At 36.6% G+C, this 14741-nt stretch overlaps 1 protein-coding gene across 5 annotated transcripts in view; it reads right to left on the bottom strand.

Moving 5' to 3' along the window:
- STAU1 (staufen double-stranded RNA binding protein 1) overlaps positions 1-14741 on the bottom strand; it is a 33264-nt gene that overhangs the window by 7125 nt on the left and 11398 nt on the right. For 2 of the 5 annotated variants that reach the window (XM_076352373.1, XM_076352372.1), the window contains 8 exons: positions 14140-14264; positions 11966-12122; positions 10177-10315; positions 9262-9427; positions 3574-3672; positions 2006-2236; positions 1300-1443; positions 304-450 (listed from right to left, as the gene is read on the bottom strand). In XM_076352373.1, the coding sequence (XP_076208488.1) occupies positions 304-450; positions 1300-1443; positions 2006-2236; positions 3574-3672; positions 9262-9427; positions 10177-10315; positions 11966-12122; positions 14140-14264 (1208 nt within the window). The remainder of the gene's footprint in view (positions 1-303; positions 451-1299; positions 1444-2005; positions 2237-3573; positions 3673-9261; positions 9428-10176; positions 10316-11965; positions 12123-14139; positions 14265-14741) is intronic. The other 3 variants (XM_076352374.1, XM_076352376.1, XM_076352375.1) reach the window with 3 other exon arrangements.

A 14741-nucleotide genomic window follows, 5' to 3' on the forward strand; every position in this document is an offset into this window, starting at 1 on the left:
CACAAAGTCCTGTAACCTACATGTCTGCAAGTTTCTAAGACCAACACATCAATTACCACAGGTTCTGAGCCATTCTATAAAGAGGAAACATTCATTTAGGCTTCTGATGAGACTTTGATTTACTTGCAAAATTGAACCCTTAATGTATCCAAAATGCACTATTTTTTAGAGAACAGTCACCTCAATACAACTGCTTCCTGGCTAGGGCAGAAAGCGTGAATTTACTACACTGTTACTGCCTTGCAAAGCTGCTATTGTTTCAACAGCAGTATTAAACAGCAGTTGATTCTTAAAGACTCTTACCTTCTCTTCTGTCTTTAATGCTGGCTTTGGAGGTTGAGGTTGAGGGACTTTGAAACCTAAAAGTTCCAACATATTTTCAGCGGCGTTGCGTTTAGCAACTTTTTTGTTCGTGCCCATTCCTTCAGCTGTGTGTACACCAACTTTCACCTGGACAAAAGAGGAAGAAAAACGAACTCAATTCTTAAACAGTAGTATAAGGATTCACTTATCAGTGATCTGTGTCCCGAGCATGCCATGAGTCACAAAACAGTTCAAGTGATCATTATTCTAAGCAAGCTGCCATTTATTATCAATGATCCTTGGCCTCCAAGGACAAAAAACCCAAACAGAAGTCACACAAACAACTATATTTCATCATCTCACCTTGGCAACAGCCTAAATGCTCAAAACTGGTATCACAGCAGACATAAATTTTCCAAGCTGTTTCCAAGTTACAGGTTTAGCAGATTTACTAGTGTAATGGAAAGAAAGCAACTAACTTTCCTGTCTTGGCCAGGATAGGAGAGAGGTCTGGAGAATGCACTTAATTATTAGAGGCTAGTAGATACTCAGTATTAAAAACACCACTACGCTATTGGGATTTGCAACGCAGAGTGCAGAAAGTGCTGCGCTCTAAAGCAACACAAGAAAACTCAGGGGAAGAAGGAAATGAAGGATACCCAGGTTCATGTTAATAAATCCAACATTACAAAATATAAGCAGCTCAGAATCTCTTAACAGAATATTAATATTCCTGCTAATTAAAACATTAGGCAGTTACAACATAGACTTCCGGTGCCCTATGCAATTTTTTTTAAAACATGATTCAGAACACTTTTCTTGAACCTTTATCTTCCTTGAATGTAGCCCACTAGATACTTTCCTAATAAATTTCATGGAAATTTGGCTGTAATCCTGTTAACTTTGTATATCATCATGGCAACCTAATTACCATAAGCCAAAAAACCTAAAGACATCACAGCCATGCAACTAGATTTCTCAAATTAACATACAAACCTGCATAACAAACTCCCTGCGCCTTGGAAGACCACGTTCTGTGATGAGCATGTACTCTGGTTCCTTCTCTTTCTTGGCCTGCTGTATCTGGGCAAGTCTGCTAATGGGATTCATTCCTTGACCATACTCTGGACTCGTTTGCAGCTATGTAGAACAATGTTTAGGAAATAAGCCAAAATTTGTGAATATTTGGTTTAATAGACAAAATGCAGTGTGCCACTGAATTCATTCATCTCTAGAATTTAAAAACACTGAAATAAAAGGTGCTTAATCAAACAGTCACAGCCAAAGAGAAACACTCGATTTATTTGGCTCTGCTGGCACAGTTGACCACATATAGCCTACCACTGGTAACAGTTTTACAAGTTCCAATCCTGCTATATTAGGAGGCACAGGCCTGCAGGAGAATTTGCACAAGCAAAACCATGCAAAACCCGAAGCTGTAAAGTCTAAGGCTTGAAAGTCAGAGCTTGATTTTTATGTGCTACTCATTCTTTTATAAGGTTTCTCTTTCATCCTGAATTTACTGATAACTGTTGTAAAAGCAGTGTCAGAACCCCAGTTAGAGTGAGAGCAAAACATAATTTCATTTGCAGTACCAGACTGCTGATAAACGTTGAGCAGTTGAAGAGTGTTTATAACTAACTCAGAAACACCTCTCATGATTATTTATAAAAGTCAGATTTCCAATCTGTTTGTCTCTTACCTTCACTATTGATTTTGTTTTCTTTTTGATTCGTGGCTTCATTTTCTCAACCGTAGGAAGGGGTGGCAATTTTTTCAGTTCTTCTAGGACTGCTATTGCAGCATTTTTCTTTGAGATCTTCTTGCTCTTTCCTTCGCCTTCACCCATGAATTCTCCAACTGACACCTTGGTTACAAAGCTCTTCATATGGGGAGGACCACTTTCCTTGGTCACCTGTTTCAGAGGGAAAAACTGAGTGAAAGCGTGATAAACACTTATTAAAAATGGTAGGGCACATTGTTTATAGCAAACTTCTCTCAAGAACTATGGATAAAGAGATTTTAGATTCTCATACAATCCAGAAAGTAGAGATGTAAATCATACTCACTCTAATAACATAATCCCACCCAAATAAACATCTACTTCAAAAAGATCAGATGCAGCAAGCAGTAAACAGTATTTACATGTAAGTCATTAACCCATCTTATTTAATTTACTGATTTACTCTTTCAATATTAAAATATGACTGTTCTATTTCATCAGTGTGTACTTCCACACAGTTAACATCACCTCATTAAATACATCATGTTACGGTAATAGAACATTACAGAGAAAGCAATTCTTTAGGATCCAGCATTTTACTTCAGAAATCAAGAATTCTGGAGACTTCTAAGAGATAGCTGCCTACTACAGATTTAGTCTTTTAACTCCATTCATAACACATGATACTTTCAAAATATCCATAAAGTCAAAAAGTAAGACTGAATTAAGAACTTCCACCTACATCTGGCTTTGTGTGACAGTATATTTTTACCAGTGATACTCAGGCTAACCTGCAATAATTGAAAACTTCATGTAAAATTTCATAGAACAGTTTTAGAAGCAATTTAGTTACACACAATTGCATTTTCTTACTACAATAATTCAGATAGTTGACTTAAATGTTACTCTGCCAGCTCAGGAAAGCAGCATGATAAATTAATATTTTAGTGAAACAGAGGTGCTCCTATGGAAGCTATTGATTTAAGATAACTAAAATGATCAAGGAGGAGCAAAGAGGCAGCAAGCAGCCAGGCCAAAGGGAAAGGAAAGTCAGATGCACATGAGGTCACCTCATGGCAAGAAAAGAAACCTATTTGTGAGATTCTGCAACTTGCGGGTAGTCCACATCAGTGCTTAATTAAGCAAATACTTCCATAAATGTCTTTCAGAGTGAGCTATACTCTTTTGCCTCGACTCTGCACTCCAGTGTTCTAGCATTAATGTGAGGTTGTGTTTTGTTTCTTCACTGTAATACTGGTTTTTCAAAAAGCTTGGGAAAAAGATTGCACAGACAACCACGGCGTAGCTGTTCACTCATGTTATGATTTTAGTGCATGAATTTGTGAACAGGTGGATTCTTTCTTTTTTCTTCACTTTACCATATAAACTCCGAGACAATCGGGGTGACTGTCAAAGGTAAAAGTGTATTCACAACTAACAAGACATGTTAAAAGTCAGTTGTTTGGGTTATCTAGAAGAGACTCAACTTAATGTGTACCCTTAATATTCTAATAAAAACAAATCTAGAGCTTGTAAAATAAACATACCTCAAAATTCACAGGCAAGTTCCTTTTAAGTGCAATCTCAAAAACTTGGCTTATTTCAGATTTATTGAGATTTTCATCATCTGGTTCTTTTCCGTTAACCTAAAAAAAGCATACTCTATTTAAAATAAAGATCCTATTAAATTGAATTTTATCCATCCAACCAGTTCACTGATCTCTCAAAATTTTAAGTAGTCTAACCTTTACTGCCATTTTACGTGAATGTGTAGAAATGCAGCACACATACTACAGAATTGAAACTTAAGAAGCTCATTTAAGGTGTATGTGTAAAAGCTGGCAAACCTCCGTATTTTCACGTGCTCATTACAGGAAAGAACAAATGGAATAAGGGCCAATAGGTTTAAAAATCTATTTATAGAAAAACAAACTGAAGTGTTAAATGAACTGATTTCCAAATGGAAGTACCTTTATGAAATACAATTTTCATATGCTGATTGGACATTTGTACCAAAAGCACTAAGACAGTATCAGATAAGAGAAAGGGCAGGAAAAATAAAGATTCTGAGAATGGGACCAACGTGAATAAAGGATGGCTAATTAGACCCTGGCATAGTCCTGTCTTTTAACATGCTCCCTTGTAAGTGCTTCATCTACAGATTTTTTTCTCATCTGAAGAACGTACTATCAGGAACTTGCCTTAAATCAAACGGTGTACATCTCTCAGAATTTACACCTGCTAGGAGGACAGCAGTGCCAGGTGAAGCTTACCTACAGGCACTTCTACGTATCTCCAGGTAAAATTTTGATTGTGATTCCAAAAATGTCTTCACTGGTGTTGGGATCAACATGAACTAAGAGGCATGGTAACAGCAACAGAGAAATTTTAAGACTAAGTGTCCAGCAGTGATATTGGAAAGATTATGATAAAGATGAATAGCAACAATTTCACCAATTATATCATGCCAAATTACTAGTTATGCAACCAGGTAACAAAAATGATTTAAATATTTTATTGGAGCAGCAGAAATACGCTAGAGCGCTCTCATCGATTAAAAGTATTTTTGATGGTAGCAAGCATCCCCAACGTCTGTTACTAAAAGTTAGATTAAAACATGAAGGAAAGTTTTTTTCTACCACTTAAAGTAGGCTTTTCCCATCTCAGAACAAAATATGAGTAAAATTAATCTGTGGTTTTCACTCCTCCCACTGTCCCATCAGATTTCACGCTGTTCTTATGGGTTGACCTTGTATTTCAGGTTCAAGCTGCAAACATTTCAGAAGAGCACCTATAGCCCAACATCCTTCTACAGTTATAACATCTGATAACTTCTGATCCCACTACTACATCCAGTCTCCAACCTCTATGTGGAGGTGTACATAGAGCAATCTTCAGGTCTGCGAAAACTGAGAGCACATGATGGCACCACTCCCGCAGGGGCGAGGTAGATGCACTGTGCATTAGCCTGCATGAGAAATGTGGGGGCAACACCTACACTAGAGGAACCATACCATACCTCAGCAGAAGGCACAACGCAGGTAAAAATTGGCAAAACCAAGATTGAATACAGGAGTCAAAAGTCTTGATCATCATATTCTAAAACCTATTTCAAATGCAATTGGTAAGTTCAAAAGGAATAGCATCATATACCCAGAAAAAAAATACTTGAACTGCTAAGGTCTTATTTTATTACGGTCTACGTGTTACAGCAAGCTTACTACCAGCATCTCTAGGAATGGTCTGTCGCTACCCTTACTGTCAAAACATTAGCACAATCACTTTAATTACAAATATTTTCCCCTCCTTGCAATTTCAGATATATTCTGTTTTTTCAAATTCCGACATTTTTGCTTGCAAAGGTGACCGGGACTTCTCTTTATTGGATTAGATTGTTCCCATTTAATATCCTTTCAAGAGAATACGAACAAATAGCATGGAATTATTTGCTATATTACGGTGCATATTCTTGACATATTCCAAGTCTGTTCACACAGTGTAAAACATAGGTACTTTTCTTCAATACCTTTATCTAAAAAGAGTAAATTAATAGCAAAAGAACAATTAACAGACTATAGCTATTGTACCAATTATTTTGCCTCTACTTGAGTTCTGGATCAGTTTATTTTATAAATCAAAAATAATCATACACACGCTCTCCCTCTTTCTCTGCACACCTCAAAGCAGACAATCTATAAAGTCTGCTTTTAAAGTAGTTTGCATGTGTGCATAGACTAAACTCTCCAAGGAATCTATGCCTCTAAATCAGGATGAGACCACGAATATAAGCATTTACCACTCTTAGCTCTCATCAAATTGTTCAAATCCATCTCTAACAAGTGAAAAAAACAGTCACAAAAGGAAACAAAAGTGATAGATTAAAAACCTCCCAAGCAAATTGCAAAAGTAATGTACTCCTTTAAGAGGGATTCACCCTTTTCTAGGAATTCTTTCAACATGCACTTCCTCAAAGACTGCTTATAAGCAAATTATGAAAGCCAGTGAAGTTGCTGATTAGAACTACATTGATGTCAACATAGCTATCAGTCTGACTATTTTCTTCCATGTTAAGGGTATAAAGAGCAGCTGATATTTACCAAATAAGTTGGCAAAAAACATAGATGCAATTCTGATTTTAGTATTTTCAGGCAAAAGTTAGAATTTCTGTCTAAGAATTGTGCTAGAAAGCATAGCTTTGTATGTTTTCTAAGCTTTGAATCAATGCTTTATCATCTCTGTCTTTGAATATGCAAAGTAACCCCATACTGCAACTTTGTCAGTGTGTCTTAACTCCAATCAGACTAATGTAGGTTGGAAGGGTCCTTTGGAGGTCTCCTACTACAGCCTCCCACTCAAAGCAGAGCAGACTTTAAAATTAAATTGGGTTGTTCAGGCAGGGCTGTGTCCAGTTAAGAGCTAATATTATTAAATTTTTTTCCTGCCACTTGCTTCTAGATTTGCAGTCTGAGAAGATGTGGGAAATGGTCATTCTTACCCTTAAAGTCTAATAATTTTATTCTATGATTTCATTAAGCACTGAATATTTTCTAATTTAAAAATACAAGAGTAAAATCCTGCAAATACAAAAACTTGTAAAATAAAGAAATAAAAATTTACAAAATTACCACACACACACACAAATACAAGTCTTCAAGCTTAAGCATATTCTGTTTACACACGCACAAATGGGATACACAAAAATAACTACATTTAAAAGGAAGATTACTGGCAACATCATCAAATGACAGATAGGAAGTATCAGGATTACGTCTGCTTGTGAAATCTTAATTTGCCTCCATTGTATACACGCATTATAATAGCATCTCTTATGATCTCACACTACCATATCCTTCAAGGACCTTGCCTCACTGAATGCAAGAATGAACAGTGCTCACTTAGTGCTAAAATCTTATTTTATCTTCATCTTATCTAGTGCAAAACACTGTTACAAAAACAGCAATTCCCTCAGACATTCCTAAAACGACAATATTTGAAAGCCACAAATATTAATGAATTTAGCATTTAAGTACCAAATTTTAAATTACGATCTGATTTATCCAAGTACTTATTATAAAATGTTACTTTCTGTTCAGAGGATTGGTCTCCTCAAGCATAGCTGCATTTCTTACTGTTCATTTTGTAGACAAGTCAAACAAATAGAAAAATAAAATAACAAATGCATGTTTCTTGTGAAAGTTTAAGTGACTTGCCCAGCATACGTATAGCAGGGTCAGGACAGCATTCAGCTCCCAGCGAGCTTGCAACTGTTTTATTCATAAAATAATTCTCCCTTCTTGCAATCTCTTGCATCATTCACAATAGTATTTCCCTTATCAAGTCCTTAAAAAAAAAAAAAGAGAGACTCTGTAGGCTTACTTCCTTTACCTCTTGATTTACACCCCTTACACTGAATGAGACATCCTATAGAAAAGGATACATGGTCACGTAAAGACAATTGCAACGTTTGTTCTGAAGACCTCACATTGCTCAACTTTAAACACAACTCTACAAATATTCAGAAAGCCACTTGTACAGAAGTATTTCTAAAAAAGTGAACAGAAAATAATTCAGTTACATGTGATCCTCTTATTTTCTGCAGAGTTGGGCTCCTTGGGTCCAATACACAGAACTTTGCTACCTGAGGTGGAAAAATGGCTGATGACAGTAGGTTACGTTTTACAAGGGTGAGTGCAAAAAGAGAATGTTATGCATCATTGACACAGAATGACAATACTCAGGAGTTTGGGGTTCCCCTGCAATGAAGGGGAACAACCCCTCAGGCTTGACGTCTCCTGCGTGAAGGCCTCCAGCTTGTCCCTGACCACACTCTGCCTAAGACCAGTTCTAGATTTCAGTGCAGAACTCATCTCCACTCCAGCTTCTATTCCCAGCATCACGCTCTTCTCCCCAACAGCATTTGTAATCCCTTGACTCTTAGTAGCCTCCATCATTCAGTAATCTACACTCCTCCAGGAGAGCTTTCTGTGACCTGAACTACTACCATCAGTGCCTCCTAGGCCTCTTCCCTGAACCATCAGATCCAGTGTGTTTGCCTAATTATCTGGGCAACACTCTCTCCCACAAACACACTTGGAAGTTTTAACTCAATGTCCCTTGGCTTCACAACACATTTCCTCAATCCTCTTGCTCTGCTATTCCTGGTAGTTCCCAGCTATTTTTTTTCCCCAACCTGAGACCCCTTGTTACCTTCTTGCCCAATTCTTCATTTTCCTTCTTCCTCAGCACACAGCCAGACTCCGTATCCAGCAAGTTCTCTCGCTCCCCAGACTGTAAGTTATCAGTCTAACCTCCACTTCGTGTTCCTCACCTCTCTGCAAACGTCCTAGTCTCTCTTGCTTCTGGGTTGGTATTGCACGGCCTCCTCCTCAACACGATCTAGATGCCAGCATGGAGTACATCAATAGATCTCTTGCTCTTAGCTCTAACATCAATCCCTCATAACTCAAGACAGGTATAACGAGCCCATAAAGGAAAGACTGAATACACTCTTTGTAGTAGGCTTTGGCCAAAGCAGTCAGCCAGCACATATGGAGGGGGTGCACGCAGTCAACGAGCCCCAGAAGCTACGAGTAACTCGTGTGCACACAATGAGACCTTCTGCCTAAAGCAACTTAACGAAAAAGCATGAAAAAACCCACAATAACAGGGTCTTGGAATGGAAAGAGCTGGGCAGCCATAAATACATGGAGGGATAAAAATTTGCTTCTTATATTCACATCAAAAATGTGTGTATGAATTTACTACTTCCATGAACTTCCTGCTCTTCTAGAATTTCCACATTTCTTTCCAAAATCATGTAGGAATTTTGCCCAGGAAGCAAACCCATGTCTGATTTCTACATTGCCCATACTAGAATGCAAGTACCCCATTTACACACTTCTTCAGAAGTTTGTATATGATCTGTACCTGATAAGATATTAGTTCCTATCTATGCTTCCAGTGCTCATATCTGACAGAGGTCTATAGCATTGCTGTGGAAAAATACGACAGCAAAAGAATTAATATAACTTCATTTGGGAAAACTCTAGTTCCATAGAAATTTATGATTTTAAATCAAAGTGTTTCTACTGACACAGGTAGGTCAACACTACCACACAGAATTAAATTTCACAACTATCATCTTCCTCTCAATAAGGAAAAAAAAAAAAAAATCTACAACAGTATCTCAGTTTATCTTAGCAATTTGGGCTTACAACACTAAGATTAATTCCCACCTCTGGTTTCTCAGGCAAGGGCTCATTCTGCAGAACTTTCAGTGCTTTAGCAGCTGCATCATGCTTAGCAGCTTGTCTTGTTCTTCCTTTCCCGTGAAACTGCTGCCCTCCAATTGAAAGCTCAACTTGATAAAGTAAGGGCCCGACAGGAAATGGGTAAAAGTACCTGCAGAGAGAGAGATTTAAATAAGCAAATAGTTTGGCCTACAAAGTAAACAGAAACATAAGTTATACGTGGATGAATCTCTCGGATATCAGTAACCACGACTCAGCACTGAAGCACTAGTATTAAAAAGCCAAATTTTGATTTAAAGTCTAAAAGATTTTAGGGAGACACCTCTGAAACAGAGTATCAACATTTCTTGTTTTACAGTACAAACACATTTCTAACCAACTAGAACAGAAAAAGACAATGTAACTACGCCTTTATAGACTTGGCAGGCCAGTAAGTTTTGAATTCTCAATTCCTATGCCCATATAAAATTCTTTAAACTGAAGCTTTAATTTAAATAGTTTTGGAAAAAGCATCAAACCATTTTCTTCACTTTTGCTTTTACACAGAAAGGAAATGCAAGAAATATTTAGCTAATATTCAGCTATTCACTTCATGAAGCTGACTATATCCAAATGCCCTCAAAAACACTTCTTCATTTGGTTCAGTTCCCTTTTTCCTCCCCTTCCCCTTCCCCCCAAAGAAAAAAAAAACCCTTAAATAAGACAAATTACAGATATCAATGGGGTGTACTTATCAAAACCTTTTGCCTCATAAGCTGGCTATGTTTCAAGCTGAATATCCCTTTAAGGGATATTGTATTTGTAGCTAGTTTTCAGAAGATAGCATCAAAGCACTCGGATGATGAGAGCGGAAGTTCAAAGATATGCGACTACAAAACCAAAAAATTAAACAATACATACCGTGGAGGATAAGTACCACCTCTCATAGTATAGTTGTAAGTGGATCTCATCCCCGTATAAGGATCGATAGGTTTGTACATAGGTTTCTTTCCCAGCTTCATGCAAAGTGCGTTTAACTCCACTGTGGGGGTTACACTGTCTAAATAAAAAGGAATATAAAAAGAGTTGTCCAACTGTCACAAGGAACTGAAACAATCTAAACTCTTATGCTGTCTCAAAGCAGGGAAAAATGAGCTCAAGTTTTGCCATATGTAGTATCTTCAATGAATTCTGAATAGAAGTACTAATGAACACAAAGAAAATAAGTCTACATGATGCATATTAAATTAGCAGCCTGGTACAGTTGTGACAAATCCTGCTACAAAGAAGTGAATTTGCTGGGTTTTTTTTTTTTATTTGTTTTTTTATTTTGCTTTAAGCTACCAATTTTTACAGCGTATCTAACGGTGTGGTCTGCAGAACAGAAATTTCTCTTCCCAAAAAAATCCTTTTAAATTAAGTTAACAGACATGCTATGTATCTTCTGTTTCTGTTGTTTACTGAGAATGATCAAACATTTCTCTTTGTAGTCAATGACCTAAGAAGGGTTTTTATGACCCTTCACTTTCAAATTACAACTTGCCTTTTCAAAAGGAAGGTATATTGCTACTGAGGGCTATAAACATTTCTCTCAGTGTAGATATCGTGCGGATGAAGAATTGACTCACTGACTATTCTCATCTGAGAAAGAACAGTCACATAAATGGTCATTTTTTCTATCACAGGCCTCACTGGCTCAAAAATCAGCATGTACTCTAGTACAACAGTGTTTTCTTACAAGGCAATTGCCAAAAGAAAATGAAATTATGGAACAGATTCACAGACAAGAGTAATTGCTAGCTTTAATATTTTCACTGTTGACTGTACAAAGTGTTTCTAAAGAAAGAATTTAGGTGACATCAGAATACAACTGGCACATAAGATAAGTTTTAACCTTCGCTGACCATACTAACGCTATCCTAATAGCTTTGCATTCAAGTGACTAAGAGTAAATGCAAAACAATCACACGTGCAGCTGAGATGTGAAGCTAGTTCATACTTAATGTTACATTTTAAATATATCTTAAAAGCAAGCTTAGTAAAGTAAGAAGCTCCCTAAACATAGTTAACTACACCTTAAATGCTTTTATACAAATCAATGTCTATTTCTCTTTAAAGAAGTATAAATGACGCAAGTTTCAAAGTTCTGATCCAATCCCTCAACACAAATTTAACAGTTTTGTTTTTTGGGTTTTGTTGGGTTTTTTTAACTTACATTTCCAAAGAAATCTTTATTGTCAAGCTTTGGTAATTCTGATAGGATAATTCAAAACGCATTCATCTGCCCACACAAAAGATTATTCTTTGCTGTGACCGAATTCCTCATGGTTTTTTTTGTTTGGATTTTTTTTACTTAGTTTTCTTTTTTTTTTTTTTTTTTTTTTTTTAAGAGTAGGATAAACATCTTTTCCAGGATTCCACCAAGTGTTACAATACAAAACAGTAAGTTAAGCAGTGGGTTCTTCAAGCCTGAATGACTTGAAGACCCCCTATACTTTAACTTGTTAATATGACGATTTTTCTTACATTACCTACAATGACCAAAGATTAAATCAAGATGACGTTCTCACAAAACCTGACAACTGCCATTGTTAAATATGCAGAATCACTGTTTTTATTCATCCTTATGCAACTTCAAAACACGTACCAAAACCAGAAAGGTGTATTTTATTATTTATTTATTTTAAAATCAGTTTGTTGTGTCATATACCTGGATTCTTGCCTTCACTACGAGATGGACGAGCTGTAGGCTTAGGGAATTTTGTCCCTTCCAAAGCTTTGGCAGCTGCCGCATGTTGCGCTTTTTTAATACTAGTTCCTTCAGCTTCCCAGTGCTGGTCCCCAAGAGTCAGTTGCACTGTAAACACCTCAAAAATAGAAAACATTAATTTTATTACGAGCTGCTTCAGAATTCACATAATTTATTAGACCCTCTTATGCAAAACAATGAGTCCTTTAGTGATGCAAAAGTTGAGAAAACAGTAATCAAAGCCTTCTTCAACTACCATGTCATCTCCAGATTTTAAACACTTTGGACATCGATAGGATTTCCCTGATTACTGAACTAAGAATGTCACAGTAATTGTAGCTAGCAAGTGAGATCTTATAGGCTAAAAACCGAAAGATACAACGTGTATAGAGGTGACAGCTACCCGGATAGCTGGGTATGCCAACATTACTCGGAACAGCGGCCTTGAAATTCAGACTTTTTTATTCCACATAACTTAATTCTTGCTTTAATACTGTGGGTTTGGTTTTTTTAAAATGATATTTTTCAGCAGTTTGAAGAAAGATAAGTTCACGTTGCACCATAAAAGCTTCTACATGCCCACAGGTGAGCACAAGTCTATTTGATTATAGAGCAAAGCTCTGTGGCACTTCTTTTTAAGTATGTGGGATAAGGAAGGATATATATTGCCCTAAATTTTCACAAATTAATGAGACAACAGCAAGCCAAGGTCTCCCTGGTAATTAAATGAAGTTTAATTTCAATCAGAATGAAAACACAAGTGAACAGATGCTCTGAATGTTATTCCAATACTTTTTGTAAATGCAAACCTTGCCTCCTCTGCACACTGAAGCTGACACTATGCATATTTTGGACAAAAGATTTTAGTTCTTAATATTATTCAATTAAAGGCAATTCCTCTAACATACAACAAACACTGTTCTGGGAAACACCTTTTAAGAGACGATGTCAGATTAAATAGACACATCCCAGGCTGATTTTCCCTGTATGCCTTGACCTCAGTTCTCATACAATAGAGATCTTCAACAAGGATTGAAAAGCTTAATAATGCTAAAACTCCCTTCTTCAGTGTTCTTTGAAGTAACACAAACTGCTTGTATATTTGCTGTAGTCCTGAAAAACTCTCTCTGCACAGGAACAGAACACCAAAGGAATTGTGTATTTCTGAGATTTTGACACATTGTAAAAGATATGCCATGATATGGGATGCACACCACATGCTGGTCTACCCGAGGCATTCCTATACTCCCACTGTGAAGAACTAAAAGTTCTTTTGCTAAAGTAACTGTTCCAGAATAGATGGATGTTCAGTGCTGTTCAATCAAACTGTACTTCAGGCATTAAAGAACATATACCAAGATCCTTGTTTTCCAAATATCGGGCAATTAAGATAGGAGGGTTCATTTTATTTACAACTAAAACAGAGCAAGAGCAAAGCAACATTCAGTTACGATGAGCACAAGAGAGAACAACTCTTAATTTTAAGTCATAAAACTTATTCCGGGCATATCAACAAATATAGATTTGTACCTTGCCAACTACATAGACACAAAAGCACTACAACTCCTTATGTAGCATTTTTCCTAAAGAAACATAATTGCCATAAATCTCCCTGCATTTCACGGGATAATTTGGACTAAGAAACTATTTTAATCTTTTAAAGTTGGTGGGATTAATCTCAAAATATTAAAATGCATACAGGAGGAACACAGAAAACTTGCAGAACAGGAAAGATGTAGAACAAAAGCTTAACATCGTACTAGAAAGTGATTGTATAAAGATCATCCATATTTAATACAAAAATTTTTTAGCAAAGAGTGCAAGGGACAAACCTTGCTTTATTAAATGAAAGTCAAAGCCAAGCATCTCATAACGGAGCTATCATAAATAACTCTTCAAAAAAGCTAAGTAGTTTTAGGTAACAGGTAAGTTCAACCTTTATGTACTTTGGAAAACCAACTTTTCAGTACACATGTAACAGCTTCACACTTCCCTACCATCAGTACTTTGGTGAGCTTCCCATTCCTCTCTATTATTCTTTATTATCTTGCACCAAAAGCATATACTTTGCCTTTCCATTTCTGAAAGTGAAAGAGCACGAACAGCAGCGATAAGAAACTTATATGAATATTTACCTTGGAATGAGCTGGACCTTGCTCACTCAAAAGCTTATACTCAGGCTGAATCTTGTTGAAACGGGCTAACTCATTCACAAGACACATTGGGGTTTTCTCTTTGGGGTTTGCCATGTTTGAAGGAGCTGAAAGATTACATAAAATCAGATAAATGAACAGGTAGCTATGAACTCTACTACAATTTTTAATCAAAAAAAAAAATCTCATTAGCTTAGCATTTAGTTGTCTGCAATACACCACTTCTCAGAAAAGATTTGCTGGAATAGACAGCTCTGCTCATTAGCCAAACTGGCAACAAGCTACTGAACTTTGGGATTTCCAAGCAACGCGCATGCCTAAAAGACAGCATCATTAAATTTAATGTTTTAATGCAAGCCAGAAGTATGAAGTTAGGAGACTCCTGCATTTAGCTTGCATCTTACGTAGTACATTTCAAGGAGCAAATCTTCTAAGTATTCATCACGGTCACTTGCTTTGAATAATTTCAAAAAGTCAGTTAATTTCTTTTTCCTTCTCCTATTTTTCCCTATTATCTATTTTTTATTTATTACCTTTTATTTGCTCCACTATATTTTATTAGCACAATATAGTTATCATTAAAC

Source organism: Aptenodytes patagonicus, chromosome 14 (genome assembly GCF_965638725.1).
Source record: "Aptenodytes patagonicus chromosome 14, bAptPat1.pri.cur, whole genome shotgun sequence".
Lineage (NCBI taxonomy): Eukaryota > Metazoa > Chordata > Aves > Sphenisciformes > Spheniscidae > Aptenodytes > Aptenodytes patagonicus.